General features: G+C 41.6%; 1 protein-coding gene across 5 annotated transcripts in view; it reads left to right on the top strand.

Annotated features, from left to right (window-relative positions):
- The window catches only part of LOC311297824 (UDP-glucuronosyltransferase-like), a 61,902-nt gene that overhangs the window by 15,922 nt on the left and 18,004 nt on the right, over positions 1–27,976 (top strand). The window contains exon 1 of one of the 5 annotated variants that reach the window (XM_084420278.1): positions 5,351–6,300. The exons of 1 other annotated variant lie outside the window; for it this stretch is intronic. In XM_084420278.1, the coding sequence (XP_084276404.1) occupies positions 5,437–6,300 (864 nt within the window). In that variant the 5' untranslated portion in view covers positions 5,351–5,436. Of the gene's footprint in view, positions 1–5,350; positions 6,301–17,006; positions 17,953–20,621; positions 21,606–27,976 lie in introns of those variants that run through there. 3 more of the 5 variants (XM_084420279.1, XM_084420284.1, XM_084420281.1) reach the window with 3 other exon arrangements.

Below are 27,976 nucleotides of genomic sequence, written 5' to 3'. Positions count from 1 at the left end.
ATACTTGCATGTCTCGCCCATTTGAATTAAACTGTCCTGATGCAATTTGCTCCAGTTGATCTTTGCTGATGTGGTCTTGATGATAGAGAACCTTTGGTGAGTGGAAAGACAAGGCCGCAGCCTGGCACAAACTTGGAGGGCCCTTAGAAACTTCTAGTTCAGCATCATCTTCATGTCAGCATTTCAGAAAGGGACTAAAGGCGGGCGTACACGGTGCGATTTTTGCTGTTTTTACGAGCTCGCAGATGATTTTTTTCACTCGGGAGAAATCGAGTGGAATCGGTGATGCTCGCATGGTCGCGGCTCGCAGCGTGTGAGGGGAATTACGAGCCGAGCCGAGCACGTTATGAGCACCTCCCAGACCTCCCGATCATTTTTAAACATGTTTAAAAAATTCGGGGAGTCGGCCCAATTTTCACCAGCTGTCCCCTATTGCTAATCATACACAACCACGTGGGGCTATACCTCAGTGGCAGCAACCATATAGCGTGCGCATAAACTGTCACACACACACATCTTTCTCTCTCTCTCTCTCTCTCTCTCTCTCTCTCTCTCTCTCTCTCTCTCACACACACCATACAGCGTGCGCATAAACTGTCACACACACACACACACACACACACACATCTCTCTCTCTCTCTCTCTCTCTCTCTCTCTCTCTCTCTCTAGTTTTTATGTTGAAATGAATGGCTACTGTTCTCTGCTTTACAACAAATCATTTGCACACACATTTCTGTCATTTTTTTCTATCTGAAGCTTTGCCTGCATGCAACATTGACGGTCTCTGTGTTTAGCGCGAAAGCTCACGTGATTGCTGCGGGCTCGGGATAAAATTCGTGCAGGACAGTCGTGCCGTGTACTAACTGCTTTGACGCGATTATCAGTTAAACTGACTCGCAACGTGTGCAATATCTCACGACCTCCCGAGTGTCCGATCCTGGTCCGAACTCGCACCGTGTACGCCCGCCTTAAGAGAGCTAAGAGAGAGCTAAGAGAGTTAATAGAGAAGAAAACTGATCTTGTGATCAGTGATTTTTAAAGCGTGAAGATGTCATACCCTCTGAAGGTGTGTGAGCCAATAAGAAGTGTTCCCTTTGGAGGTAAATTTCTTTACGACCCATTGTTCTAGCAGGCCTTTGAACATGTAATTTGATTGGATGTTTAACACAATAATTTTTAAGATGCTTATAATACTAATGTGTCACAAAGTTAGTGAAATGTAATGTAAATTAACAAATGGGGGACGAATATTGGAGTTTATAGAGACTAAACATGCCACACATATGATTTTGGTAAACCATCAACAAAGTCTGAAACATTAATCCAAAAGTTAACAAGAATACAAAAGCCAAACCACATAAAAGGAAATCATTGGATGGGAAAATTAGATACATGTTTACACATTTCTCAAGTGTTTATATATAGAATATATAGGATTAACAGGGTTTATTTCTCTTCCTCAGTAAGAATTAAGTGAGCCTCACAGCCCTCTGTAAATTCCTTTTTCGGGTCGTAAAACTCTTATCAGTCTCAATTAGGGCTGTCACTTTTGAGAAAAATCAAATTTGAACAGATATCAAATATCAAGCAATGTATTCGAATATATTCGAACACCTTAACGGAGATTCAATCACAAATTTATTAACAGCCTGACAGTCTTAAACAGGACTCAGGCCATAGCCTGTCTGAAAAAATTTGTTTGACTTAATGTTTGAAACGGCAGGTTATCACCTTAATTTATATGAAGTGCCACTATGCATAGCCAATCACAAAATTAGGCTACATGGAAAAAAAGGTGCCGACCGGTTGTGCAGGAAAGTATGCAGTCATACGATGTTAGACGCCTGGCGATGCTCTGGCCGTCTGCTGTGTCTCTGACTCCGCTGCCTCATTTGGATGGTAACTCGACAGGTGAGCGCGAAGATTGGATTTCGAGGATGCGTAGGCCTAAGTAAACTTTTTTTTTGTTGCAAATTCGGCAAACTTCCTTATCTTTAACGGTTACTTTACCATCTGTGGTGTAGAACCCAAAATATTTCCAGACACTACTTTGAGTTGGGGTCGTAATTGTCCGCTCAGGCGTTCTGTGCGAATTATCTTCCATTTTTAAAACAGGGTGGCTGTTGGCTATTATTCGCTTGATTTGGTCATGGGCCTAAGCTACAATACGTTTAGAGCGCCTGCTACTGGATGAGATGGCAAACAATAAAATAAAAAAACAAACGGTCTAATCATAGACTGTAAAAAATGCGCTACACATGGCTCTTTAAAAACCGGATAGTTTATTTATAGTTCGATTACGGATATTTCACATCGTGTTCGAATGAGTGACAGCCCTAGTCTCAATGTGTCCTGTAACAGGACACCGCGTTCTGCCAGTGTGTTAGCTTCACTTCTGATGTTAGTTTTGGGGGAAGTTTCACAGGCCTTTGTTGGGAGAGTGAGTTTGCTTTAAAAAACGTATAGTTTATTTATAGTTCGATTACGGATATTTCACATCGTGTTCGAATGAGTGACAGCCCTAGTCTCAATGTGTCCTGTAACAGGACACCGCGTTCTGCCAGTGTGTTAGCTTCACTTGTGATGTTAGTTTTGGGGGAAGTTTCACAGGCCTTTGTTGGGAGAGTGAGTTTGCTGGATTATTGATTAAATATAATGCATAATTTGTGTGTGTCTGATTGGTCCAGAAGCTACACATGTTACATGAAGACAATCGGTTCCATTGGAAGGAATTACTATCAAAAACCTTACAAAAGCCTTAACCCTCTGATGGTCTTTATTTATGTCTACACTTGAGGTTTTTGGGGTCTCTAGAGACCCCAGACAATAACATTTAATTTTGTAACAAGATAATAGTTTTTTTTTTTTACAAATGTAATTTTATTCTGTTTGTTAATGTTTTTACTCAACATTTGTGCAGTTTTTGGAGAATTTATGATATTTTTTAAATTTCTATAAATAAATAAATAAATAAATAAATAAATAAATAACCTTTTTACAAAAAAACAGCATTTTGATGTAAAATTCACTTTATAAAAGACCCAGATTTCTAACTTTCATTCATGGGGATAACATGGATGATTTTAAATGGTTTAATGTAACATTTTTGCCCATTTTTTGGAAAATGCAGTTTTAAAATAAAAAATTTTAACCACTATATGGCTATAGAGCTCCAGTATATGCTATTTGCTATTAGACTACCTGAAATATATCTTTTCACAAGTTGGATTCAGTTGGATTCATATCTAAATATTATAAAATCACAATTATAACAAAAATAAAATATTTTTGTCAAAGTTTAGCATTTTTTTGTACCAAAAAAACCCAGTTTTTCAATAATGTTACATTATGATTAGAACCAAACCTGAACAAAATTGTTGGAGTCTTAAGATTTTATCATTTATTTCAATCATTTATTTTTAATCTAATTCTAGATTCTAGACACACACACAATTGTGTGTGTGTGTGTGTGTGTGTGTGTGTGTGTGTGTGTGTGTGTGTGTGTGTGTGTGTGTGTGTGTGTGTGTGTGTGTGTGTGTGTCTGAGAGATAAAGAGAGAGAGAGAGTGTGTGAGTACACATTGTCGATGTGCCAGTGTCACCACACCACTTTATATTTGTAGTGGTTCTGCATTTTGGATGATTTTATTTGACAAATTATAGCCTTACAAATGTTCCTGTGTGTGTGTATGCGTGTATGTGTGTGTGTGTTTACATTTTCAATGTGTCAGTGTCACCAATTTATTTTTGTGGTGGTACTGCATTTTGGATAATTTTATTTGACAAATTATAGCCTTACAAATGTTCCTGTGTGTGTGTGTGTGTGTGTGTGTGTGTGTGTGTGTGTGTGTGTGTGTGTGTGTGTGTGAGAGAGAGAGAGAGTGTGTGAGTACACATTGTCGGTGTCAGTGTCACCACTTTATATTTGTGTTGGTTCTGCATTTTGGATGATTTTATTTGACAAATTATAGCCTTACAAATGTGTGTGTGTGTGTGTGTGTGTGTGTGTGTGTGTGTGTGTGTGTGTGTGTGTGTGCACATTTTCAATGTGTCAGTGTCACCAATTTATTTTTGTGGTGGTACTGCATTTTGGATGATTTTATTTTACAAATGATAAGAGAACAGTTTTTATAGTCTCAAAAATGTATTCCTCTATATATGTGTGTGTGTGTGTGTGTGTGTGTGTGTGTGTGTGTGTGTGTGTGTGTGTGTGTGTGTGTGTGTGTACACGCGTGTTGTGAGCAATATAATTTAGCATTGTGGATGTTTTTTGCATTGACTTCAGTCAATGTTAGGTATTTATCATGTTTTTCACTTTAGAATACTGATCCAAATTATTAGTAGTTCCTTTAGAATGATGTAGTAATACTTGAGTCATTACTAGTGGGTTACCATTACCTTTTATTATAAATTATGCATTATTCATGTTAATTATGAACCTGTATATAGTAGTTCTTAGGAGTCTTCAGTGAGGTATGAAAAATAGTAGTTACTGATTAGCTAATAGTGAACTACCACATTCGACTGAACGCTATGACTTACTAATTCGTTAATCAGAGTTTCTTGTTAGTTAATAGTAGTTACTACAATGTTAATAGTGCATTACTCATTTGTTCCTGTGTAGTTATTCATTAATGAAGGAACAGTATTCTAAAGTGTTACCGCTTCCGGCCAAACGAACATACGGATTCCACTTGAGTCTCATATTTACTGCTCATATTTACACTATGATACTTCTGACATCATAAGTTTCGTAAGTTGCGCATTTGGGGCAAGTAGACTGCGTATCGACGTTTGGCCGGAAGCTAGAATTTTACTTTGTAATGTGTTAAATATTAATATTTTTCTTACACAAACTCATCGGTCAACCCGGTTTAAAATCAGTAAAACAAGCAATTTACAGAATGCATACAGTGGCACCAGAAAGTATTTGGAGACTCACTTTTAAATGTTTGAATTTCACAGTTTTTTCCCACAAGAAATTAAATATAATAGCTGTCATCTTGCCCTTGCTGCCTGTTATCAACTTCAAATGTAAAGAGAACAGCACGTTCCTGATCTTGTTGTGAATGATTGACTAGTGAACTAGTGAAAAAAAAGGTATGCCTTCAAAATCTTTAGTCAAATTGTAATAAATTAATAAAAAAAAGTTAAATATGGTTATTTGTTATTTAAATATTTCTATTAAATATCACTTGGCTTTTTTCAATTTATGAGATCTGGATACTTTTCTCACTCTGCTACTAAGGGCATGCTTTGCCGCTTAAGAATCGAGATTCTGCCTGCCCTGCCTACTGTTGGTTGTTTAAACTCCCCTTTCAGGATAAAAGTCTGTGCCGCATGATGTGCAAATTCATAAGTGCTTGCAGACTTATAAGACAATCTTCTTAGCTCTTACCAATACTACAAGCTCATATGCTTGTAATTATTGCTGATTATGTATGATAGGATTTTTAGAATGGCTGCTTCTGTGTTGCTCTTGTGTCTTTTCTGCCTGGGATCAGCAGAGGCTGGAAAGTTATTAGTAGTTCCTTCAGATGGCAGCCACTGGACAGGCATGAGGCCTTTGGTGGAGGAGCTTGGCCGTAGAGGAAACCTGGTGGTGGTCGTCATCCCAGAAGCGAGTCTGAGTATGGGTCCTTCACAACACACCACTACTCTGACATATCCAGTACCCTACACCAAGACCCAGTTACAAGAGCAGGTGAATGCAAGTGTTTCTACTTTGATAAGTAAAGATTTATCTACAGATCTGGCCAGGTTTCAGAGTTTCCACAACACTATAGATCTGCTTAAAGTTATTATAACCCGGAATGCTGAGGGTTTGCTCTCCAACAAAGCTTTGATGAAGAAACTGCAAGATTACAACTTTGATGCTATTCTCACAGATCCATTTGAGTCAGTTGGAGTTATTGCTGCAGAATATCTCTCAGTTCCAGCCATTTATATGCTAACAAGCCATCCTTGTGGTGTTGATGCTCTTGCCAGTCAGTGTCCAGTTCCAGCCTCATATGTTCCACAACCTTTAACTCACTTTACTGACCACATGAACCTTTGGCAAAGAAGTGTGAACCTAGTAAGGACTCTCCTGCAGCCCATGGCTTGCGGACGTATGTTTGCTCGTGCAGATGAGATCGCCTCACATGTACTGCAGAAAAAAACATCGATGGTGGAGATCATCAGCCGTGCAGCTCTCTGGTTTATGCATTCAGACTTTGCTTTAAAATTTCCACGTCCGTTGATGCCAAACATGATCGTAGTCGGAGGAATGGACAGCAAGAAAGCAAAACCTCTGACACAGGTTAGTAATTTAATAGCTCTTATTTTGCCACTACTACTGATTATCATCCTCAAATGTAAAGTAACATTTGCCAATATCACAGTTTCAAAAGAAAGACACTTCAGAAATAATATAAATAAACATATATTCAACTGGAATGAAATACCTCTCAATAGGTCTTTTCATGATCAGACAGCAGTTTTTGTTTTAAACTTTTGAGAGATTTTAAGTAATTTGTGAAATTTGCAACAGTAAGTGGGACAAGTAATGCATGCATTAAGATGTTGGAAGAGGGAGAAACTCTCTGAGCCTTTTCACAGGTCTGTGTGAGAAAAGAAAACAATAGTTCTAAAACATGTTTGACACTTTCTGGAATTTTATCTTTTTACAAAACTCTACGAACTAGTTCTTAGAGTTTCTGTAGTTCTCCAGTTTCTGTGTCCAGGGGCAAAGTGAAAAACCTCCCCAGCGCCCACACACCTCCTCCTCCACTCCGTTCAGCACAATGTGCTCAATGAATGCATGTATCAACAGAAATATATTTACATTTTCTCACTCTAGATGTCATTAATATTTTAATCATACCATCCATTTTATTATGTATCTTTTTTGACAAATCCTTAATTTCAGTTGTGAACTGGCTACTGTCATTTTTTTACAGTAATTCCAGTAGCAGTGTAGCCTGGCTAATGTCAGACCACTTTCTCTTTGAGACGTGGTCTGGGAACTACATGTTCATTTTCTCGTATTTGAGGCTTAGTTTACGAAAGCCCAGAGCCGTTTATTGGGCGCTACAAATGTCTATCAAATGCGCCTGTACGTAGCTCATAGCCAATCGTTTCAATTATACCAGATGACGTATGTAGAGCGACAGATATTCAACGAAGAAGACGACGATGGGTCAGAGATTTATGTGTACACCAGAGTCCTGCACGGGTCCGATTTTGTAAATCCGCACCCGCCCGTACCCGCAGTGCTTAAAACAGCACCCGACCAGTTTTCCGACAGCAGCACTAATTAAAATCTTCACCCGACCCGCTTAAAATAGAACCGACTCCCGACCCGCACCCGAAATAAAATCAGTTTAGACAATCACATTATAGACACACTTACAAAAATGTTTATTGCCAGGTCATACAGAAGTTATTACACGACAATTAACACAAGGACAACTTCAGCCGAAGCTGTCAAAAGGCCAGTACATGAAGAACATGGCTAACGTTACCACAAAACTGAGTAACCTAATAACAGACGCGGCTACAACACTATATCTGCCACGCAATTTCGTCTAGCCTACATCTGACAATTCTGGGTTCAAACGCCCTGCACACCACACATACTTAACAGTGTTAAATATGAAAAAATACTGTTCGATAGAACTGCTTTGTTACCACAGTTTCTGCGTGCTTCCTCAGGGATGAAGTTCCACATTTGCGGCTATCCAACACGAAAATGTTTGCAGCAAAGCCTTTCACAATATTTTCTTCAGATAACTCCAAATTTCTCCCACACACTGGACTTGATTTTTGATGACGTATTGTCGACAACTTTACAATCTCCACTAGCTATTCTTTTCTTCAACTCCTCAGCATCCATCTCGACGACTGCAAGCAGATCGCGCGCGCGCAGTTATGATGAATTTTTAAAAGTGAAAGTAGCCTAGGTAACGTTATAGATCCTGGGAGGGCGTGGTAAATAATAAACTGATGTGGATTTTAAATTATTTTATCAACTTGAAATACAGGCATATTTTTGTAGATGTGTTCCTAAAAATATGCATATATTTTTACGTCTGTCATGTTGGAGCCATAGATATAAACAAACTGCTTCGGTGTGTCGCATAGATGTCGTCATCGTCTTGCTGCTCCCTCCCCGTTCTGTGATTGGTTCCCTAGCTGAGGGGAAAATCTGGTCCATGGTATCCAGACTGCCTAGCAGCGTGAATAAAATCGCGCTGCGCTCAAGGCAGCATGGGGAAACCCAGGCTAGTAGCAGTGTGCAATCTCACTCTAAACTGATGCAGTTGCCTTGCAGTTCCTACAGAGGGAAGTCTCACTGTTGGAAACTGTGAGGCATGCATGGTTTTGGACTGTTAGTTTTTGTATAAGCCAATCATGCCATACAATGCATACATGATCACAATTTGCAAGCTTAGCTGGTCAACAAGGCTTCTATCCCTATAAACACACATGCAGATAAAAGGCCAGTATTTGAAGACAGGCTGTGTTTGATTTTTATCTTCAAGCTCATTCTTCACTATTTAAAAAGAAATGTTTAAAAGGGCACAACTAGAATTAGTAATGAACTTTAATTAGACATTGTTTCGCAGATTTCAGTGTCTGTTTCAAATGTAGCATTTTAAAGTGTCTTGGTTTTTGGTTAGTGCTTGTTTAATAGGTTATAGATTAGTGATAAATGGATATAATAGTATTCTGTAATATTTCGATTTCTGTTCAAATGTGAGGTAAAATTGCAAATACAAATTTTAACACGTCCTCATCCATTTTTAAATCTTTAGTTACTCTACCAGCACATCCAGTATGTTGCTTATGTTGCACCTTATGACATTTCATGCTGCCATGAGTTTTGCATTTGACAAAATTTATAAAAAGTAGTTTTCCTCCCCCCAACCCCCCACCCCCCTTTTAAAAAATCTTTTTAAACTTTCACCCCGATTGGTTGCTTCACCACCTTATTTAGATAAAGTCCCACCCAGCTGCAAGGATCTCCACCTCTGCTTGCATAAACCAGACTCATTGTGAGATATTGGAGTAGTTTAAGCTACACATTTCCTGGTTGTTTCTCGTCGACCTCACCTACAGCTGCCAAAAGCCACAGTTACTACGTTTACATGCAGCCAATAACCCGTTCAAAACCGGGATATTAGCAATAACCCGGTCGCGCACGACCATGTAAACACCGGCAAAAACCCGGATATGCTCATATCCCGGTTTTTAAAAACCCGGATATTACCCCTGGGGTACCCCTTTTCTAACCCGAATATTTGGTCATGTAAACGCGTATCGGCATATCCCCATCAAAAGGAACATTGATTTGTGTTCTGCGCATGTTCTATTCGCAAGGAATCTTGGTCTTTTGAGTAGAGACGGCGCATACAGAAACCCGCGTGCAGTATACCGGAAGTAAACAAGAAGTAGAGGTTAACATGGCGAGACGCAGCACAGCAACACACTTTTGGAGCGAGAAGGAAAGCGCAAACAAAGGCGATCGCTATCTGCCCCGAACTATTCATTATCCGCATGCTGCTGTTGTTGTTGTTGTCTTTGGATACAGGAAGAAGAATTGGAAATGACGCATATTGCGTCTTAAGGTTGTCCGTACGTCCTGACGCTAACCGTGCGTCGCCGTTTACATCGGGATATTCCCAACTGATTACAAATTCCATGTATACAGGAGTAACTCTCTCTGCTCACGCATGTAAACGGGTTATTCCGAATGTTTCAGAAACCCAAATAGTGACCCTAACCCGACCATAACCCGGATATTGGCTGCATGTAAACGTAGTCAGTGAGAGATTTTATTATACCATTGATAAAATGGCAGGCGTGTGGTTGCTCCTGAGTCTCTTCCTCTTGGGCTCAGCTGAAGCTGGGTAACTGTTGGTTATTCCATCAGATGGCAGTCACTGGTTAGGGATGAAGCCTATTGCCGAGGAGCTGGGGAGGAGAGGAAACCAGGTGGTGGTTGTCATTCCAGAGGCGAGTCTGAGTATGGGTCCTTCACACAGAATACCACCACTCTGACATATCCAATGAACTACACCAAGGCTGAATTAGAAGCAGACTTAGCAGATCAGTTAAACACAGTTCTAAGTATTGATATCTCTACAGACCTGGTCAAGTTCCAGGTGTTCATTATTTCACTGGATCTTCTTCAAAGCTTCATAGTGAGGAACGCAGAGGGTCTGCTCTTCAACAAGGACTTGATGAATGAACTGCAAGACTACAGCTTTGATGCTATTCTCACAGATCCATTTGAGCCCATTGGAGCTATACACTCACCTAAAGGATTATTAGGAACACCTGTTCAATTTCTCATTAATGCAATTATATAATCAACCAATCACATGGCAGTTGCTTCAATGCATTTAGGGGTGTGGTCCTGGTCAAGACAATCTCCTGAACTTCAAACTGAATGTCAGAATGGGAAAGAAAGGTGATTTAAGCAATTTTGAGCGTGGCATGGTTGTTGGTGCCAGACGGGCCAGTCTGAGTATTTCACAATCTGCTCAGTTACTGGGATTTTCACGCACAACCATTTCTAGGGTTTACAAAGAATGGTGTGAAAAGGGAAAAACATCCAGTATGCGGCAGTCCTGTGGGCGAAAATGCCTTGTTGATGCTAGAGGTCAGAGGAGAATGGGCCGACTGATTCAAGCTGATAGAAGAGCAACTTTGACTGAAATAACCACTCGTTACAACCGAGGTATGCAGCAAAGCATTTGTGAAGCCACAACACGCACAACCTTGAGGCGGATGGGCTACAACAGCAGAAGACCCCACCGGGTACCACTCATCTCCACTACAAATAGGAAAAAGAGGCTACAATTTGCATGAGCTCACCAAAATTGTACAGTTGAAGACTGGAAAAATGTTGCCTGGTCTGATGAGTCTCGATTTCTGTTGAGACATTCAGATGGTAGAGTCAGAATTTGGCGTAAACAGAATGAGAACATGGATCCATCATGCCTTGTTACCACTGTGCAGGCTGCTGGTGGTGGTGTAATGGTGTGGGGGATGCTTTCTTGGCACACTTTAGGCCCCTTAGTGCCAATTGGGCATCGTTTAAATGCCACGGCCTACCTGAGCATTGTTTCTGACCATGTCCATCCCTTTATGACCACCATGTACCCATCCTCTGATGGCTACTTCCAGCAGGATAATGCACCATGTCACAAAGCTCGAATCATTTCAAATTGGTTTCTTGAACATGACAATGAGTTCACTGTACTAAAATGGCCCCCACAGTCACCAGATCTCAACTCAATAGAGCATCTTTGGGATGTGGTGGAACGGGAGCTTCGTGCCATGGATGTGCATCCCACAAATCTCCATCAACTGCAAGATGCTATCCTATCAATATGGGCCAACATTTCTAAAGAATGCTTTCAGCACCTTGTTGAATCAATGCCACGTAGAATTAAGGCAGTTCTGAAGGCAAAAGGGGGTCAAACACAGTATTAGTATGGTGTTCCTAATAATCCTTGAGGTGAGTGTAGCTGGTGAATATCTCTCCATTCCAGCTATTTATATGCAAATAAACCTTCCTTGTGGTGTTGATGCTCTTGCCAGTCATTTTATTTATAATTTACAATTTTATTCTTAAATTGTCATGGTACCTAATGCTTTAACTAATGTTAAAATGACAAAAGGTTAATATCAACATATTAACCTGTTGCAGGTCCTCTTTACCTTTGTATGAACAAAGCTATCTTTATATAACTGAAATTCTTATATGCTCGTACGTTCTTGAAACCCAGAGCTACATTTAACCCACTTGTTAGACTTGTGTTGTTACAGTGTTAGTTTTGTAGCGTAAAAGTCTGAGCTTATTAGTTGTGCTGTACGCACATGCAGCCAGAGACCTATCAACACTCACTCCCCTTTTGTCTAGTTTAGAAACACCTCCTTATTTGAAAACATTCACAGGCGTCTTAAATGCTGGCTGGCAGTGGATGATAGCCACTGGCTGAGCATAAGATCTTGGTGGAAGAGTTGTCTCGGAGGGGTCATGAGATGGTGGTCCTGGTCCCTGTAACCAGTTTTCTGATTAGGGCAACTAAAAATGCAACAAAAAACAAAGCAAAAACAAAACAAAACAAAACAAACAAACAACAACAAAAACACAGCAATTATTAATCTATGTTAATAGTAATGCCTACCAGGGGCATTAATTGGGTATACCTTGGCTGCCTGGTCAGGTCAATGCAAAGAAAAATATTTTTATTGCAGGATTAGCTGAGTTGTATTACTATGTGTTGAATATAATGACCATAATGACCTCATTATAACAAACAAAGCTGAGACATGATGTAAATAAAAGATTAATTGTGAAGTTGATTCCTACAATTATAAACTTCACACTTCAGTACAAGTTACAAAATATACAAAAATAGATTTTTTTTAAAATGTTATACTGTGATTTGATGTCTAAAAATACATTCAAAAGCAAAACGTGTGGAAAAAAAGTGGGGCTATATTAGGGAAATGGCTAATGAGACAATAAGTGCTCCTCTGGTTATAATGGTATCTCATCTATTGGTTATAATGGTAGTTTCATGTCTTTTTTTTTTTTTTTTGTCTTTTTTTACCAAGTTAGTTTTCCTACATCGTGAAACTTTTAGTTTACAAATGGGGACAATCTTTGAAGGATCTTTGTTCCCCTTTGAGGGAACTCGTGCTGTGTCTCTCGGAGTATGCGGGGACCCGTACTGAACACATCTGTTAGAACACACATCTGCGTCAGAACCAAATGGGAACCTACACATGTGTTCGACATCGGCTGCAGCTGGATGGAACCGATCGGCGAGAGTTGCCGCGTGCAGTCAAGCTGAAAACGGAGACGTGAAGTAGAACAATGGCTGATTCCCATAGTGAAGCTCGTGGTGTTTGCATATATTTTATTACAGCTTAAGTGAAATAAATGGAATATTTATCAAATACGTTTGATCTACGTTTCAGATACTTTTCTTTTTAATACTTAGTGTCTGTTTGTACAATAATAAAGTTCAACAAAAGCCTATACATTTTAAATACCAATGTAGTGGGGTCTACGTTTTTTTATCAGTTTTATTTTGATAAACATGACACAATATAACATCGCGACTACATGAAAAGAGATTTGACTGTTCTAAGGTTTTTTTTTTTTTTTTTTTTTTGATATGTGAACATTAGTGGAACTAAAGGTGTTCGAATAAACACGAAACACACGTGATTCGTTGTCATGCGAAGAATCCGGCCAATCGTGAAACAGCTGTGTTGTCATCAGGGTTGCGTTCAGCCCCGACAAAACGTTGCACAACGTTTTTTAAACAGAAACGGTGATGCGTTGAACACACTGTTCTGATGACGCAAGAGTTGCAACTATGGCAGCTGAGAAGGCCATTCTTTGTGTTATTTGTGAAGAATTTTCGGAGCCTGATGAAGTCGGTATAAATATGTGTTTAATACTAGGCTACAAAATATGCCCGATGTTACAGTTACTGCACTTGCCGCCCAGAACAAAAGAGAACATCCCAATGGAGTGAAGGGATTGCTGAAACTGAAATGGAAGCACACATCTTACCTAATTCAGACTAAAACACATCTATTTAGCCTCACATACTGACTTTATTTGAAGTTCATACTGTTTTAATACACCCTGTATTTTCTTTCTCATTTTTAGGAAAAGCACTTAATTACCATTGTTTATTTCTATACCAAATGTCATACACTTGCAATGAAGCTAAAAATATAAACAACTACATCATTATGTTGATATCCTATATTTTTACAATAAAACGACAAACATGTCTTCTAATATCCTCAGTTGTTGCGTATACCGAGCTGCATCGAACACATTTGCAAATTACTTTCCTTGAACCCATTGTGCGAGTTCACTTTAAACGGCGTGCTTTATATACATGTTGCTGCTGATTGGACTGCAGTTCTGACGCACCCACCAAACAAGAGAAAACGTATCTCAAACCCCGTTGCACACCGGTGCACGCCGTTTCCAGGAAACATGACGTTCAACCCGGAAACCGTAGCAAAACGTTGCGCACCGTTTTATACTTGAATGTGCCCCAGAGCTCGTGCAGCAGCTCTGGAGAAGCTGCGCAGAATGAATCAGCCGGCTGCTCTCGCGTTACTTTGATGGCATACCTCACAGTCATGTGTCATTGGCACTGTCTCAAGTCGTACAAAATTTCGAACCAGCATACACTGCTTCAAGTCAGCCGCCGATCGGTCTGCGCACCGCTGCATGAAGTCAAACAATTATCTTATTATACGGAGATGAGAGAGACTGTGGCTCTTACCATTGGAAAAAGTGTAAAGGCTAGGATCACATGAGCATGGCCGGACTTACCATTGGTTTGACTGGGCTGCAGCCCATGGGCCGCGCCCAGTAGGGGGCCCCCTCCCTTACCCATTTTCGTTTGTTTGTTTTGTCCGGTTAACTTGTATGCCAGATATCCAGAAATTATTAACCGTATTTCCACTCTCTGGCCATGTGCGAGCAAGGGCTATAATCAGCCCAAAGTAGTGACTTGAGCGCTTGAAAACGCATCTTCTAGAGTAGTTTGAAAGGCTATAGTTTGAAAGGCGGGGGGAGCACGTAATAAAATACCCGGGCCTTAATATCCTCCGACTGAGAGCTTCAAGGCCATAATCAAATGGCGCAACCTGATATTTATCTTTATTTCACAAAGAATAGCACGTATGTTTCTCCGCATCTGCTCCATTGCGATTGGCTACTTTAAACAGATATAAAAGAAACATCTTGATAAATTCTCATATGTTCACGTCTCATTAATCTCTTAACATATTTTATGCAATTATAATTTGTTGTGTAAATCCATTCATGCCATGTCTAAACAGCCTGTGTCAATCCAAAAATGGATTTTAATGATACCGACTTCCTTTTATTTGGTCATAATAGCCATACTATTCTGTCTGTATTACTACTAGTCTCTGCATTCTGATTGAATTTGTTGACTAAATTTAAGAATCTGACATAAGAGGACAGATAGCTATGACAATGAATTTAAAAATACTGTTTTCTCTTGGCTTTATTATTAGAGTTTTGATCTTCTCTCAACCGAGAGAGCACATCCTGCATTATATTGTATTATAATGACTATATTAGCCTATACCATTAATCTTTGACTATTGGCATGTTGCATGTTAATTGTTCTAGGAACCTCAAAGCATATTTAAATTTTTGTGTAATTTGTGCTACTCCATAATGATGCAGGGCTCCCAAGTTTTGAAGACAGGCAAGAGTGACATCCATGGCCAGGATATAATTACAAAATTTGACAAAATTTAACCCAACGGTTGGGTTACACAAATAACCCAACGTTTTTTACTATATATACATTTATTTATTTTATTTATTAAAATCTTTATATTTTGTTTACCTTTATTCATTAAAAAGCGTTATCTTTATTAGGCATACATAGTAGTCATAATTCATTACAATTCAAGTCTAATTCATTTGTTGAAATGTGGTACCCATAGAGAGAACGCATCATTATTTTAAAATTGTTTTATTAAACAACTGTCCCGATATACCTGTCACCTCTGCACTACACTTCCCATCATCCTCCCTTGCTCCCACCTGCTCTCACTCCATAATCCCCCACACCTGCCAGCAATCACCCTCATCTGATCCACACTACAAAATCCTGCACACCAACAGTGAATGCAGTTGTACAGTTCATATGGATGAATGTGTCAATAGCGCCACTGCGTGTCTAAAAATAGAAACTATTTAGAGTGCTATAATTTCATAGCCTGTAAATTTAGAACGATATAGCCAGTTATTAACTTAAGTGAAAATGTGAAATGTTTCTAAACTGAATTGCTTTTGAAATTGGCAAAGTGGACATTTTCCCATCTAAATTTTTATGTTTCTAAAACATTTCTTTTACATTTCTTCATTTTGTAGATGCTTTCATCACATGTTTAATAGAGAACCAGAATGTTCCTGGTCTTGTTGTGTATTGATTCACTAGTGCATGTTGTCTCAACGAAAGAAAAAAAGGTTTGCCTTAATAATATTTAGTCAAATTGTAATAACACTTAATAAAAATATCACTCAGCTTTATTCATTTATGAGATCTGGATACTTTTCTCACTCTGCTACTAAGGGCATGCTTTGCCTCTCAAGAATCAATACGAGATTGTCAACTTTTCAGGCCCAGCCTACTGTTGGTTGTTGAAACACCTCTTTCAGGATAAAAGTGTGTGCCGCGGTGCTTGCAGACCAAAAGGCCAGTATTTGAAGACAAGCTGTGTTTAATTGTTATCTTTAAGCTCATATAGTACCTCACTCGTGAATTATTATTTTTTTTTTTTAAGAGCACAACTTGTATTAATGACCTTTAATTACACATTATTTTAGTGTCTATGTTATAGCATTTTAAAGTGTGTTGGTTTTTTTTTTGTTAGTACTTTTTAATAGGTTATAAATTATAGATAAGTATTGCGTTGTATTTTGAATTTTTGGTAAAATTCCATTTTCATATATGAAATTACAAGCCATGTGCATTTTTCTCTGTTTCACGAGTTCACATGTTAATGAAATCTGATGTAATAATATAATGCGTATTTGGCTTGCTGTCCGGGGGGAGGGCTCCGAGCTCGGAATTCGGCCCGACCCCAGAGTACTCCCCCCTATGAATGTATAGATCATAGGTATCTATGAGCAGACCCATCTGAATGTGAGGTGATGGGGTGGTGGCGGGATGCTGAGAAATTTGTCATGAGACAGGAGGTAAGGGAAGGCTTTATTTATACTGGCTTCTTCTTGTGCTGATTGGATGATTACCTGAACATGCTCCTCCCGAACTTTGTTACATAAAACTTCATTAAATTTTTTGCATGACATGACATATTTCTAAACTTTCACCTCTATATGGTTGCTTCACCACCTTATATAGATAAAGTCCCACCCAGCTGCTGATCTCCACCTCTGCTTGCATAAACCAGACTCATTGTGAGATAGTGGAGTAGTTTAAGCTACACATTTCCTGGTTGTTTCTCGTCGACCTCACCTACAGCTGCCAAAAGCCACAGTGAGAGATTTTATTATACCATTGATAAAATGGCGGGCGTGTGGTTGCTCCTGGTTCTGTTCCTCTTGGGTTCAGCTGAAGCTGGGAAACTGTTGGTTATTCCATCAGATGGCAGTCACTGGTTAGGGATGAAGCCTGTTGTGGAGGAGCTGGGGAGGAGAGGAAACCAGGTGGTGGTCGTCATTCCAGAGGCGAGTCTGAGTATGGGTCCTTCACAGAATACCACCACGCTGACATTTCCAGTGAACTACACTAAGGATGAACTACATGCAACATTAGAAGGCAGTTTAACTGCAATTCTGAGTAAAGACCTTTCTTCTGACCTGTCCAAGTTTCTGCTTTTCTTCTACCAAATGAACCTTCTTCAAACGTTTATAGTGAGGAATGCAGAGGGTCTGCTCTTCAATGAGGACTTGATGAAGAAGCTTCAAGACTACAGATTTGATGCTATTCTCACTGACCCGTTTGAGCCTGTTGGGGTCATTGTTAGTGAATATCTCTCCATTCCAGCTATTTATATGCAAATAAACCTTCCTTGTGGTGTCGACACTCTTGCCAGCCAATGCCCAAGTCCTCCTTCTTATGTTCCACAACGTAATACCCACTTTACAGACCAGATGAATTTGTGGCAAAGGTGTGTCAACTTGGTAAGGACTCTGCTGCAGTCCATGGCTTGTAGATACATGCATACTTGCGCAGATGAGATCGCCTCACGTGTACTGCAGAGAAAAGCATCTATGATGGAAATCATGAGCCGTGCAGCTCTCTGGTTTATGCGCTTTGATTTTGCCTTTGAATTTCCACGACCGTTGATGCCTAACATGGTCATGATCGGAGGAATGGCAACTAAGAAGCCAAAACCATTGTCACAAGTAAGCTCCCATAATTACATTTGAATATAATTGCATGCACATTTGCACTAACAGTATCAGTGTCGTTGCTCTCTGTCCCTCTATCACATTGCTCACTTTTCTCTATCCATGTCTGTCATCAACTCATCATCATGGACTGTGAAAATAGCCAGCAAATGCACAAGCAAACCTCACAGCATTATCTATACTATATATAGAGAGTGTTTTGTCTAAATTAATGGTGTCTAATGGGCTGAGAAAGAGCAAGAAACTGTTTGGGTCTCTATTTTCCAGAGCATTAGGACAGAATGATTCCAGAAATATGCTTCTCTTTAAAGATCTTTGCTTTAACAACATGAACAATTTTATCTATCTCTTGTCACTGAGGCAAAGTACTTTAGTTGAAGCTTGACATCCTCCTTCCACACTGAAATACCCGGAGATTTAACTATTTTCTACCCTGATCGCACATTATCATGATGGCTGATATATTCTTTTAGATGGGCTAGCTCGAGTGGGACATTTTAAAGGGCACAATGTTTGTTTGTTTTTTATAGCCGATAGCCCATAGTTTTTGTTACAGCCCAGTGTTGTGTTAGATATTTTTGTGAGATATAATCACAGATATTTGTTCTAGGTTTTTTTTATTTATTTTTTTTTTTATTTACAGATAAAACTTAAACTGGTTCTGTTTCATATTTAGACATTTAAATTAATTTGTTCTCTCTTTAAAACAGCTATAGTTAAACCAAGTTTTAAAATGAAACCAGACATAGAGGGGGACCGGGTATGGTTGTAACATGGGGAGTAACTGTGTAGCTGTAACACCACCAATTCCACCAATCAGGGATAAGCTAGGAGTCATTATTTACCCACTTCATCCCCTTACATAAAACTAAGCACAGTTTATTTGTTATAATCCCACATAATGCGTAGACAGTGGAAAAGAAAGACAGATAGATGTGTGGCTGCCAGTGTTTTTTTGTTTTTTTTTAAGGAACTGGTGAGCTTTCAAAGAACAAGAAGTCAGTCAGATCAGTTGCAAAGAAAATGGTGAGAACCAGTGATGAGGATTCTGAGACCCCAGACAATGAAATCTTTATTTTGGCTGTATGGAATCATTTGGCAGCTCTAAGCCAAAGGAAGTGTGAGTAAATTGTTCCCTATGCAGTATCTGGGCCCACCTGCACTCCAGGGTTAACAACATTGATTTTAGTATCAAACTGATTAGATAATTAATGCTGAATTCATAAGGGCTTACAGTATTCATAAGCATTTAATATTTATGGCATTTAGGAATTAGATTTGAATTCAGTGTAGCCTATAATACGATTTGTGTGACAGAATAACCAGAGAGAAAGAGAGACATTAGATTTGATGTAAGTAGGGTGTGTGGATGCATTCTAATCTATACTGTATGTATCTCTTTCGGGATACATGACAACCTTTAAAAGTACATTTAAGTACATTTTAAGTGACCTGCTAAAGCCACTTTTTCCACCTGCATTATGAAAGTGCTTTGTGAGATTGACTCTTGTATATATTTTAACAGTATGTTGGATCATGTTAGATTTACTCGTGTACTGAATTGCTCTGAAACCAGTGCAGGATTTTAGATTTAGATGTGTTTATCTTTAGACCTTTTGTCAGTTCTATAAATTCATTAGAATTTACACTCATTTGTTTAAGATTAAGCTGCAAACAGGTCATTGTGTGTAAAAACATGTGCTCTGTAATCTTTCTCTCAGCACTTTCTTTCATTCAGAGTTTGCTTTTTGACCACTTAAGCCCCTCATGCCACCGCACCTTGTATGTGAGAGTTCATGTGTTTGCGTGACTGCCCTGTGTTCCTGTGTGTTTAGAGAGCTTGCATGATATGTGGGGCAAATTACTGACAGACCATAGTGACTTGCAGAATTGTTTTGAACATTTTGTCAAAAGGTAAAGATAAAAGCAGTCCTTACATTCTTGAATGATTTCTGAATTTATAAACAATTGAGAGGGTTAAAATACTTGGTTATGCTTGCAGCTTGATTCAGTTTGTTAATATTACTATTAGTGGCCTCACGTTTATTTTTTGTCTGATCAATTTCAAATCCAAAATATAATTACTTGATTACACCTCTTCTATGATTATGATGTTTTTAATTTGTTTTGTTAGAACTAATTTTGATATTTTTAGGCATAAAGAATTGAGAGGTTGATACAACTGTCCTGATATCATAATGAAGAAAAAAATTAATCATATAAGTAGTTTGGCTTAATCAGGTTTTTATTATTATTATTATTATTATTCATGCTTGTTTTTCATGTTTGTTTATAATAATGTTTGTCCACAAAGTTTGAAAAGTTAAAACTATCTGAATATGTAGAAATTAACTAAACATCATTCATAAATTCTGTAAAAGTTTATTGTGATACATTAGTTCATGGTATAATGCTTGAACTAATTTAAGTTAATATGACAAAAGTGTTACCAACATATTAACCTGTTGCAGACATTTGGTCCTCTTTACCTTTGTATGAACAAAGCTATCTCTAGATAACTGTGACAGTTCTTAATCCTTGCACATTCTTGAAATATTAACCCAGAGCTACATTTAACCCACTTGTTAGACTTTAAACCACAGTGCAGTGACGTAGCGTAAAAGTCTGAGCTTATTAGTTGTGCTGTACGTGTACGCACATGCAGCCAGAGACCTATAAACACTCCTCTCCTTTTGTCTAGTTTAGAAACACCTCCTTATTTGAAAACATTCACAGGCGTCTTAAACGTATCTCTGTATGCTGTCTACTGTACGAACATTAGAAGAATGGTGAGAGCACTGAGTTTTCTCACTCTGGGTCTATTAGCCTGGCTAAGCTTGTTCTCCTCAGAGCCTGTGCAGGCTGGAAAGGTGCTTGTCATACCAGTGGATGGTAGCCACTGGCTGAGCATGAAGATCTTGGTGGAAGAGTTGTCTCGGAGGGGTCATGAGATGGTGGTCCTGGTCCCTGAAACCAGTTTTCTGATTAGGGCATCTGCCAATTACACCACTAAGTCTTTTCGTGTGCCCTACACTATTGCTGAGCTAAATGCCAACTTGGACAACATAAAGAAGAGTGCGTTTGAGAAGCCTCCACAATTAACTGATATTTTTGAGAATTTGGGGAACCTGATAGAGTTCACAAATATGCAGGTGAAAGGCTGTGAAGGGCTGCTGTACGACGAGCCCCTGATGAAGAGTCTAAGAGAGACGGGATTTGATGTTTTGCTCACCGATCCTTTCCTGCCGTGTGGCACTATCCTTGCCGATTCCTTCTCACTTCCTGCCATTTATTTCTTGCGTGGAATTCCCTGTCGTCTTGATGAGTCAGCCGCTCAGTGTCCCTCGCCTCCATCTTTTGTCCCACGCTTAATTACCGGTTACTCAGATAAGATGACTTTCCCTCAGAGAGTAAATAATATGCTTATGACAGTTTTTGAAATGTTCCTTTGCCGAAAACTGTTTGCCAGCGCTGATGAACTGGCCAGTAGATATCTGCAGAAGGACACTACATACAAAGAGCTATTAGGACATGGTGCAGTTTGGCTTCTAAGGTATGACTTTACCTTTGAGTTCCCCAAACCTCAAATGCCAAACATGGTCCATATAGGGGGCATCAACTGTGCAAAGAGGGGTCCACTGACAAAGGTAAGATGTTAATAAGCATAGTCATTCTCAGATGTTTTAATTGTACACAAAATACAGAGCTTTCACTGAGTCACATGTCTTTTACAACAGTGAAAGGAACTTACTGGCAAGACTGTACAGTTAACCCCCCAAACAAACAGCAATTATTAATCTAGGTTAATGTTAATGCCTGGAGTATTAATTGGTTATGGTGGCTGCCAAAATAATGACCAATTAGAGGTGTTTAAGTTACCGGTATTGAGAATCTGCTCAGTATTTCTCTGAAAATGCAGAATGAGTTAATGTTTAGCGAACATTTACTGAGTTTTACACTAGCACAAATCCTCTCATTATAACAAACAAAGCAGAGATACAATGTCAATGAAAGATTCATTGTGAAGTTGATTTTTAAAATCATAATGTTATGATTTGGTGTCTTAAAATAAATTCAAAAATAAAACGTAAAAAGAAAAATAGGCTATATTAGGGAGTGGAAATGACTAATGAGCCAATGAGTGCTCCTTTGCTGCAATTTACTGGTTACAGTGGTAGTTCCATCATGTCTTTTTTAGATTTTAAAATAAAAGTGTTTGTTCCCTTTCAAGGGAACTTGTGCTGCGTCAGAGTAGTGATGGGCACTTTCGAATCAGTGGTTCGGAGTGTGTATCAAACTGCTAAAGTCAGGTGATTTTAGTAAACAAGGCTTTGTTACGTCATAACTGTTTCGAAATGTTTCGGAATTTCAATGGTTCACCGTTTTGAGAAAGTTGAACAATTGTCTAAGTTTTTTACCTGAACTTTCATCTTTGTTGCATCGACCAGCAGGCATCACCAGCGTGTAGTGTTTCGAATGCATTGAAATTCTAGTAATTTTGCAAAGTAATTTGTTCAATTGATTCAATGCTTTGAAAAGCTTAGTTTCTCCCATCACTACATCAGTGTAGCGCCGCTATGGGAACGCCTCTATTTGATTGCGTCTTAAAGCACATGTGAAATCAGTCCAATGGCATGACAGAACATCATAAGCAGGTGACGTCATGACCAGGAAGCTATGTAGCACACCCAGACCAAACAATATAGCTATGTCTCAATTTAGAGGCTGCATCCTTAGAAGGACTCGGACTTCAGAGGCTGCATCCTTCGAAAGCAGTGAAGGTTGGACCGAGCGTTGTTAAATGGGACGGTCTAGCCTACAGACGATTGTTCTTGTCGCCTTTTACCTGTGACAGCTGCCATTGATGAGTGACAGTAACGTTTGTACGGGACTTATTTAAAAGTTAAATTGAACTCCCTGAAAACAAAACAGGGTTCACAAACTGTCTAAATTCCACCATGGTCCATTTCTGTATATAATAAAGAGTATAAACTATATAATCGCAAACAAGGATGCATCTGAAGGAGCCTTCGAATTAGGACAGCTTTTGTCGCTCAGCGGTGACCCAATCGGCCTTTGAATGTGATTTTAGTGTCTATGTTTAAAATATAGCGTTTTAAAGTGTCTTAGTTTTTGTTTAGTGCTTGTTTAATATAGATTATAGACAAGTATTTAACATTGTTCCATTATATTTGTGAGGTAAAAAATGCAATTATACATTTAACATGTGTCCTCATCCTAATTTTTTACACTCTACAAGCATATCCAGTATTTTGCATATCTGAAAAAAAGTCAACATATTTGAATAACAAGACCTGACATTTCATGCTTGCCATTAGTTCTCTTACGAGAGGTTCTCTCGTATTGCGTAAGTTGCTTATGCTACGGAAAAATTCATCTTTTCTCGAGATATGAAGCTAGAAAATTATCCTTAATTTTTGTATTTATTGTCAACGCAGTGCAGCAGCTAGCAGACCTAGAGCGGCTGTCTAGGGTGCTCATTGGCTGCCGCGTGGCAACTACAGCAGCCAACCACTGAGCCCCGCGTGACGTCACGACCAATTGAGGGCGCGCGCGCCCTTACACGTCAGAGCCCGCCAGAATGGGCGTGGCTTTAGTGTATATAAGGACGGGCTCGGGTGCTGCTTCCCTGATTTTCATTCTCTTCAGCGAAGCTCTACGCATCCTGAATCCTGAGAAGAAGCCGCCGCCGTGGAAACAAGCGAGTAGCAAGCAGAGGAAAGCGTCTGAAGAAGCCGGTCGTCTTCGCCGCCTTCAGCCATCCGTGCCTGCCACGCTATCCGGCGACAATATCCTTTTCACTGCTGTGTGTGTTCGCCACCGCGACACACACTCCTTTGTCTAAAAGAGCGCGAGGTTTTTTGTAAAAATGCCTCGCAGTTCCTGTGGCTCGTGCCGAGCCCCGCTCAGCGCTGGAGACCACATGTGATCTGCGCTCTCTTTCTGGGTCGAGATCACACAGCTCTCGCTCTCTCTTCGGGAGGCTGCGTCCACTGCGAAGAACTTTCAATGTCGACCCTGCGGGCTCGACTTGAAATGTTTGATGCCGAAGCTGTCACTCCGCCCGTCACTGCTGGACCGCGCAGGAAGAAACGGCGCTCCCAGAGACCACCGGAGTCTGTAGCGGCAGTCAAGATCTCACCGGAACCTTGCCCGTGAGCCTCTCTCTCTCCTTCTCCGCCCCTCCTCCCAGACGCGCAGCTGCCGGCTTCTGCCCTCACTGCCGCCGCCTCAGGGGACGAAGCGGAAGGAGATGCTGCCGGTGACAGCTGCTCTATCCTGGCCTCAGACAGCGAGGAATGGTCCGGTTTGCACCATTCTGCCTCCTCTTCGGTCCAGGAATCCAGCCGGACGCACTCCGGCGTGGATGCGGAACTTATGCGCCTCTTTTCCAAGGCCGTGGGACAGCTCGGTCTCGAGTGGTCACCGCCTAAGGAGCCCGCGCCTAACAGACTCGACGGCTGTTTTCTTCACCGCCGCCACCAAGCGCCCGCATCCAGATCTGCACCCTTCCTGCCGGAGCTCCACACGTAGCTCTCTAAATCGTGGAATGCACCATTCTCCGCGAGACTCCACTCTCACGTTTGTACCTCCTTGGTTTGTACCTAGAACCGGTACCTCCTTCTCTGAGCAAGGCAGGCTTTTACAGCCGTTACTTCCTTGTACCCAAGAAGGACGGAGCTCTAAGACCTATCTTAGACCTGAGATATTTGAACAAAGCTCTTATGAGAAGACCGTTCAAAATGCTCACAACCAGACAGATACTCGTGCAAATTCGTCCGAGGGACTGGTTTATTTCTCTCGATCTGAAAGACGCGTACTTTCAGATACAGATAACACCCCTTCACAGGCCATTCTTGAGATTCGCCTTCGAGGGTCAAAGTTATCAATACACCGTCCTTCCGTTCGGCCTGTCTTTAGCACCCCGTACATTCACGAAGAGCATGGACGCGGCTCTCGCTCCCCTGAGAAATCGGGGTTTGCGAATTCTGAACTATCTGGACGATTGGCTGATTTTGGCACAGTCAGAGATGGAACTTATATCTCACAGGACAGTGCTTCTCAGCCATCTGGAAAGCCTGGGCCTCACGGTCAACTGGACCAAGAGCTCATTACTGCCCAGTCAGTCAGTTTCTTTTCTGGGAATAGAACTGGACTCTGTGGCAATGACGGCCCGTTTGTCAACACAGCGCGCGCGCGCCGTGTTCAACGCCTGGCCGCGTCTTTCCAGAAGGGCAGCACCGCTCCTCTGAAGAAATTTCAGAGAATGCTGGGCTGTATGGCGTCAGCGGCAGCAGCGCTTCAGCTGGGCTTATTGCATATGCGCCCGCTGCAACGCTGGCTGAATGCTCGAGTGCCTCACCGAGCTTGGGCTTCCGGCGGCAGATGAATCAGAGTGACTCAGAGCTGCGTTTCAGCACTAGAGCCCTGGTTAGCGGCCGACTGGTACCAACGAGGAGTGGTGATGGGAGCTGTCTCGTACCGAAAGGTCATCTCGACGGACGCCTCCAACTTAGGTTGGGGCGCTCTCTTCGAGGGCAGACCGGTCTTTGGCCTGTGGTCAGACCGAGAGAAACGCCTTCATATAAACTGTCTGGAGATGATAGCGGTCGAGAACGCGCTGAAGCGCTTCCTCCCATACATACGGGGCCACCACGTTCTAGTCTGATCGGACAACATGTCTGTGGTGTCCTACGTGAACCGCCAGGGCGGTGTCAGATCCAGGAATCTCTGCAATCTAACAAAACGCCTCCTCGTGTGGGCTCAGCACTCGCTATGTTCCCTGAGAGCCGCGCATGTGCCGGGCCACCTGAACGATGGCCCAGACAGACTGTCCAGGGACAACATTCCCCCAGGAGAATGGTCCCTGCATCCTCAGACAGTCCAGCTACTATGGCGCCTATTCGGCAGGGCGGAGGTCGACCTTTTCGCGACAAAAGACAACGCTCACTGCCCAAAGTTCTTTTCAAAGAACGAGGACGCGCTGGCCCAAACCTGGCCCAGCCTCCCACTGTATGCTTTCCCTCCGATCTCGCTGTTACCACAGGTAATCAAGAGAATCAGGGAAGCGGTCACAGGTAGCCCCATGGCCGATCCCGGCGAGAAGAGATCTGCTCTCTCAGGCCGGCGGCTCAATCTGGCATCCCCACCCAGAGCGCTGGTCTCTGCATGCGTGGATAATCAACGAATACCCATTGCTTTGCCAGAAGGGGTCGTGAACACGATCACGCAGTCTAGAGCTCCTTCTACGAGAAGGCTATATGCGTCTAAATGGTCTGTGTTCTCCTTATGGTGCACCGACAAGAATCTAGACCCACGTACGTGTGGGGTTTCGTGGGTGCTCTGCTTCCTTCAGGAGCTGTTGGACAAGGGCAGGTCCCCCTCCACGCTCAAAGTGTATGTGGCGGCTATTGCAGCGTTCGCTATGCCAACGCGCGGCCAGTCAATAGGAAGGAACGAGCTCATCATCCGCTTCCTCAGAGGAGCCAGGAGGATGAATCCCCGCGGCCCCCTTCGGTTCCTGTTTGGGATCTTTCTTTGGTCCTAGAGGCCCTGAAGACGCATCCCTTTGAACCATTAGACATTAGATAGCTCTGTCATCAGTCAAACGCGTGGGGGATTTACACGCGCTGTCTGTCAGCGCCACGTGTCTCGAGTTTGGACCGAATGACTCTAAAGTCATCCTCAGACCAAGACATGGCTATGTCCCCAAGGTGATTGGCACTCCCTTCAGAGCGCAGGTTATCTCCCTATCGGCTCTGCCAGCATCCGGTAGCGAGGGCGATGTTAAACTCCTATGCCCTGTCAGGGCACTGAGAGTTTACATTACGCGCTCCGCCGCCTTCAGGCGCTCGGAGCAGCTCTTTGTTTCGTTTGGTGGGCGCACCAAGGGTCTCGCCGCCTCGAAACATAGCCTGTCCAGATGGATAGTGGATGCTATCGCAGCAGCGTACGCGTCTAAACACCTGCAGTGCCCGTTGGGCATCAGGGCTCATTCCACTAGAGGCATGGCCTCGTCGTGGGCTTGGTCCAGCGGGATTTCTATTCATGACATTTGTATGGCAGCAGGCTGGGCCTCCCCCTCTACATTTGTCAGGCTCTATAACCTGGAAGTTCCCGCCTTGCAGGCTAAAGTTTTGTCAGTCTAACGGGATGTATGCTCTGCCCACAGTGTCTGTGCGCAGTCTACTCTCACGTGACTTAGCTCTCCTGGTTGAGCTGCACTATTAGGGTTGATGTTCTATAATAGACCGGCAGCGCCGCTCTGTATTCCCCTACAGTGTGCTTATGTACTTGTGTTGGCCCGCGTTGCTGGCCACCTGATTCCCACTATTTATGTTCCCCTGGCTCCCCTGGGACTCATATAGTGGATGCTCGGCGCGCACGGCGTTGACAAGGGGTTCCCGTAGCGTAAGCAACTTACGCAATACGAGAGAACCTCTCGTAAGAGAACGTACTCGGTTACCTAATGTAACCTCGGTTCTCTCTAGAAGAGGGAACGAGTATTGCGTAACCTGCCGTGCTCGTGCCTCGAGCTGATTTCGCTCAGTCGAACGAAAACCAGGGAAGCAGCACCCGAGCCCGTCCTTATATACACTAAAGCCATGCCCATTCTGGCGGGCTCTGACGTGTAAGGGTGCGCGCGCCCTCATTTGGGCGTGACGTCTCGCGGGGCTCAGTGGTTGACTGCTGCAGTTGCCGCGCGGCAGCCAATGAGCACGCTAGACAGCCGCTCTAGGTCTGCTAGCTGCTGCACTGCGTTGACAATAAATACAAAAATTAAGGATAATTTTCTGGCTTCATATCTCGAGAAAAGATTACTTTCCCGTAGCGTAAGCAACTTACGCAATACTCGTTCCCTCTTCTAGAGAGAACCGAGGTTACATTAGGTAACCGAGTATGTTTTTGCATTTGACAGGAATAATAATTTATTTGAAAAAAGTATTAAAGTAAACATCTGTGCAATAGTTACTTTGTAATATACTTTTCCCTTTTT

Source organism: Rutilus rutilus (assembly GCF_951802725.1).
Source record: "Rutilus rutilus genome assembly, chromosome: 10".
NCBI lineage: Eukaryota > Metazoa > Chordata > Actinopteri > Cypriniformes > Leuciscidae > Rutilus > Rutilus rutilus.
The sequence above is the reverse complement of the archived record's forward strand: the minus strand, read 5'-3'. Positions and strand labels throughout refer to the sequence as shown.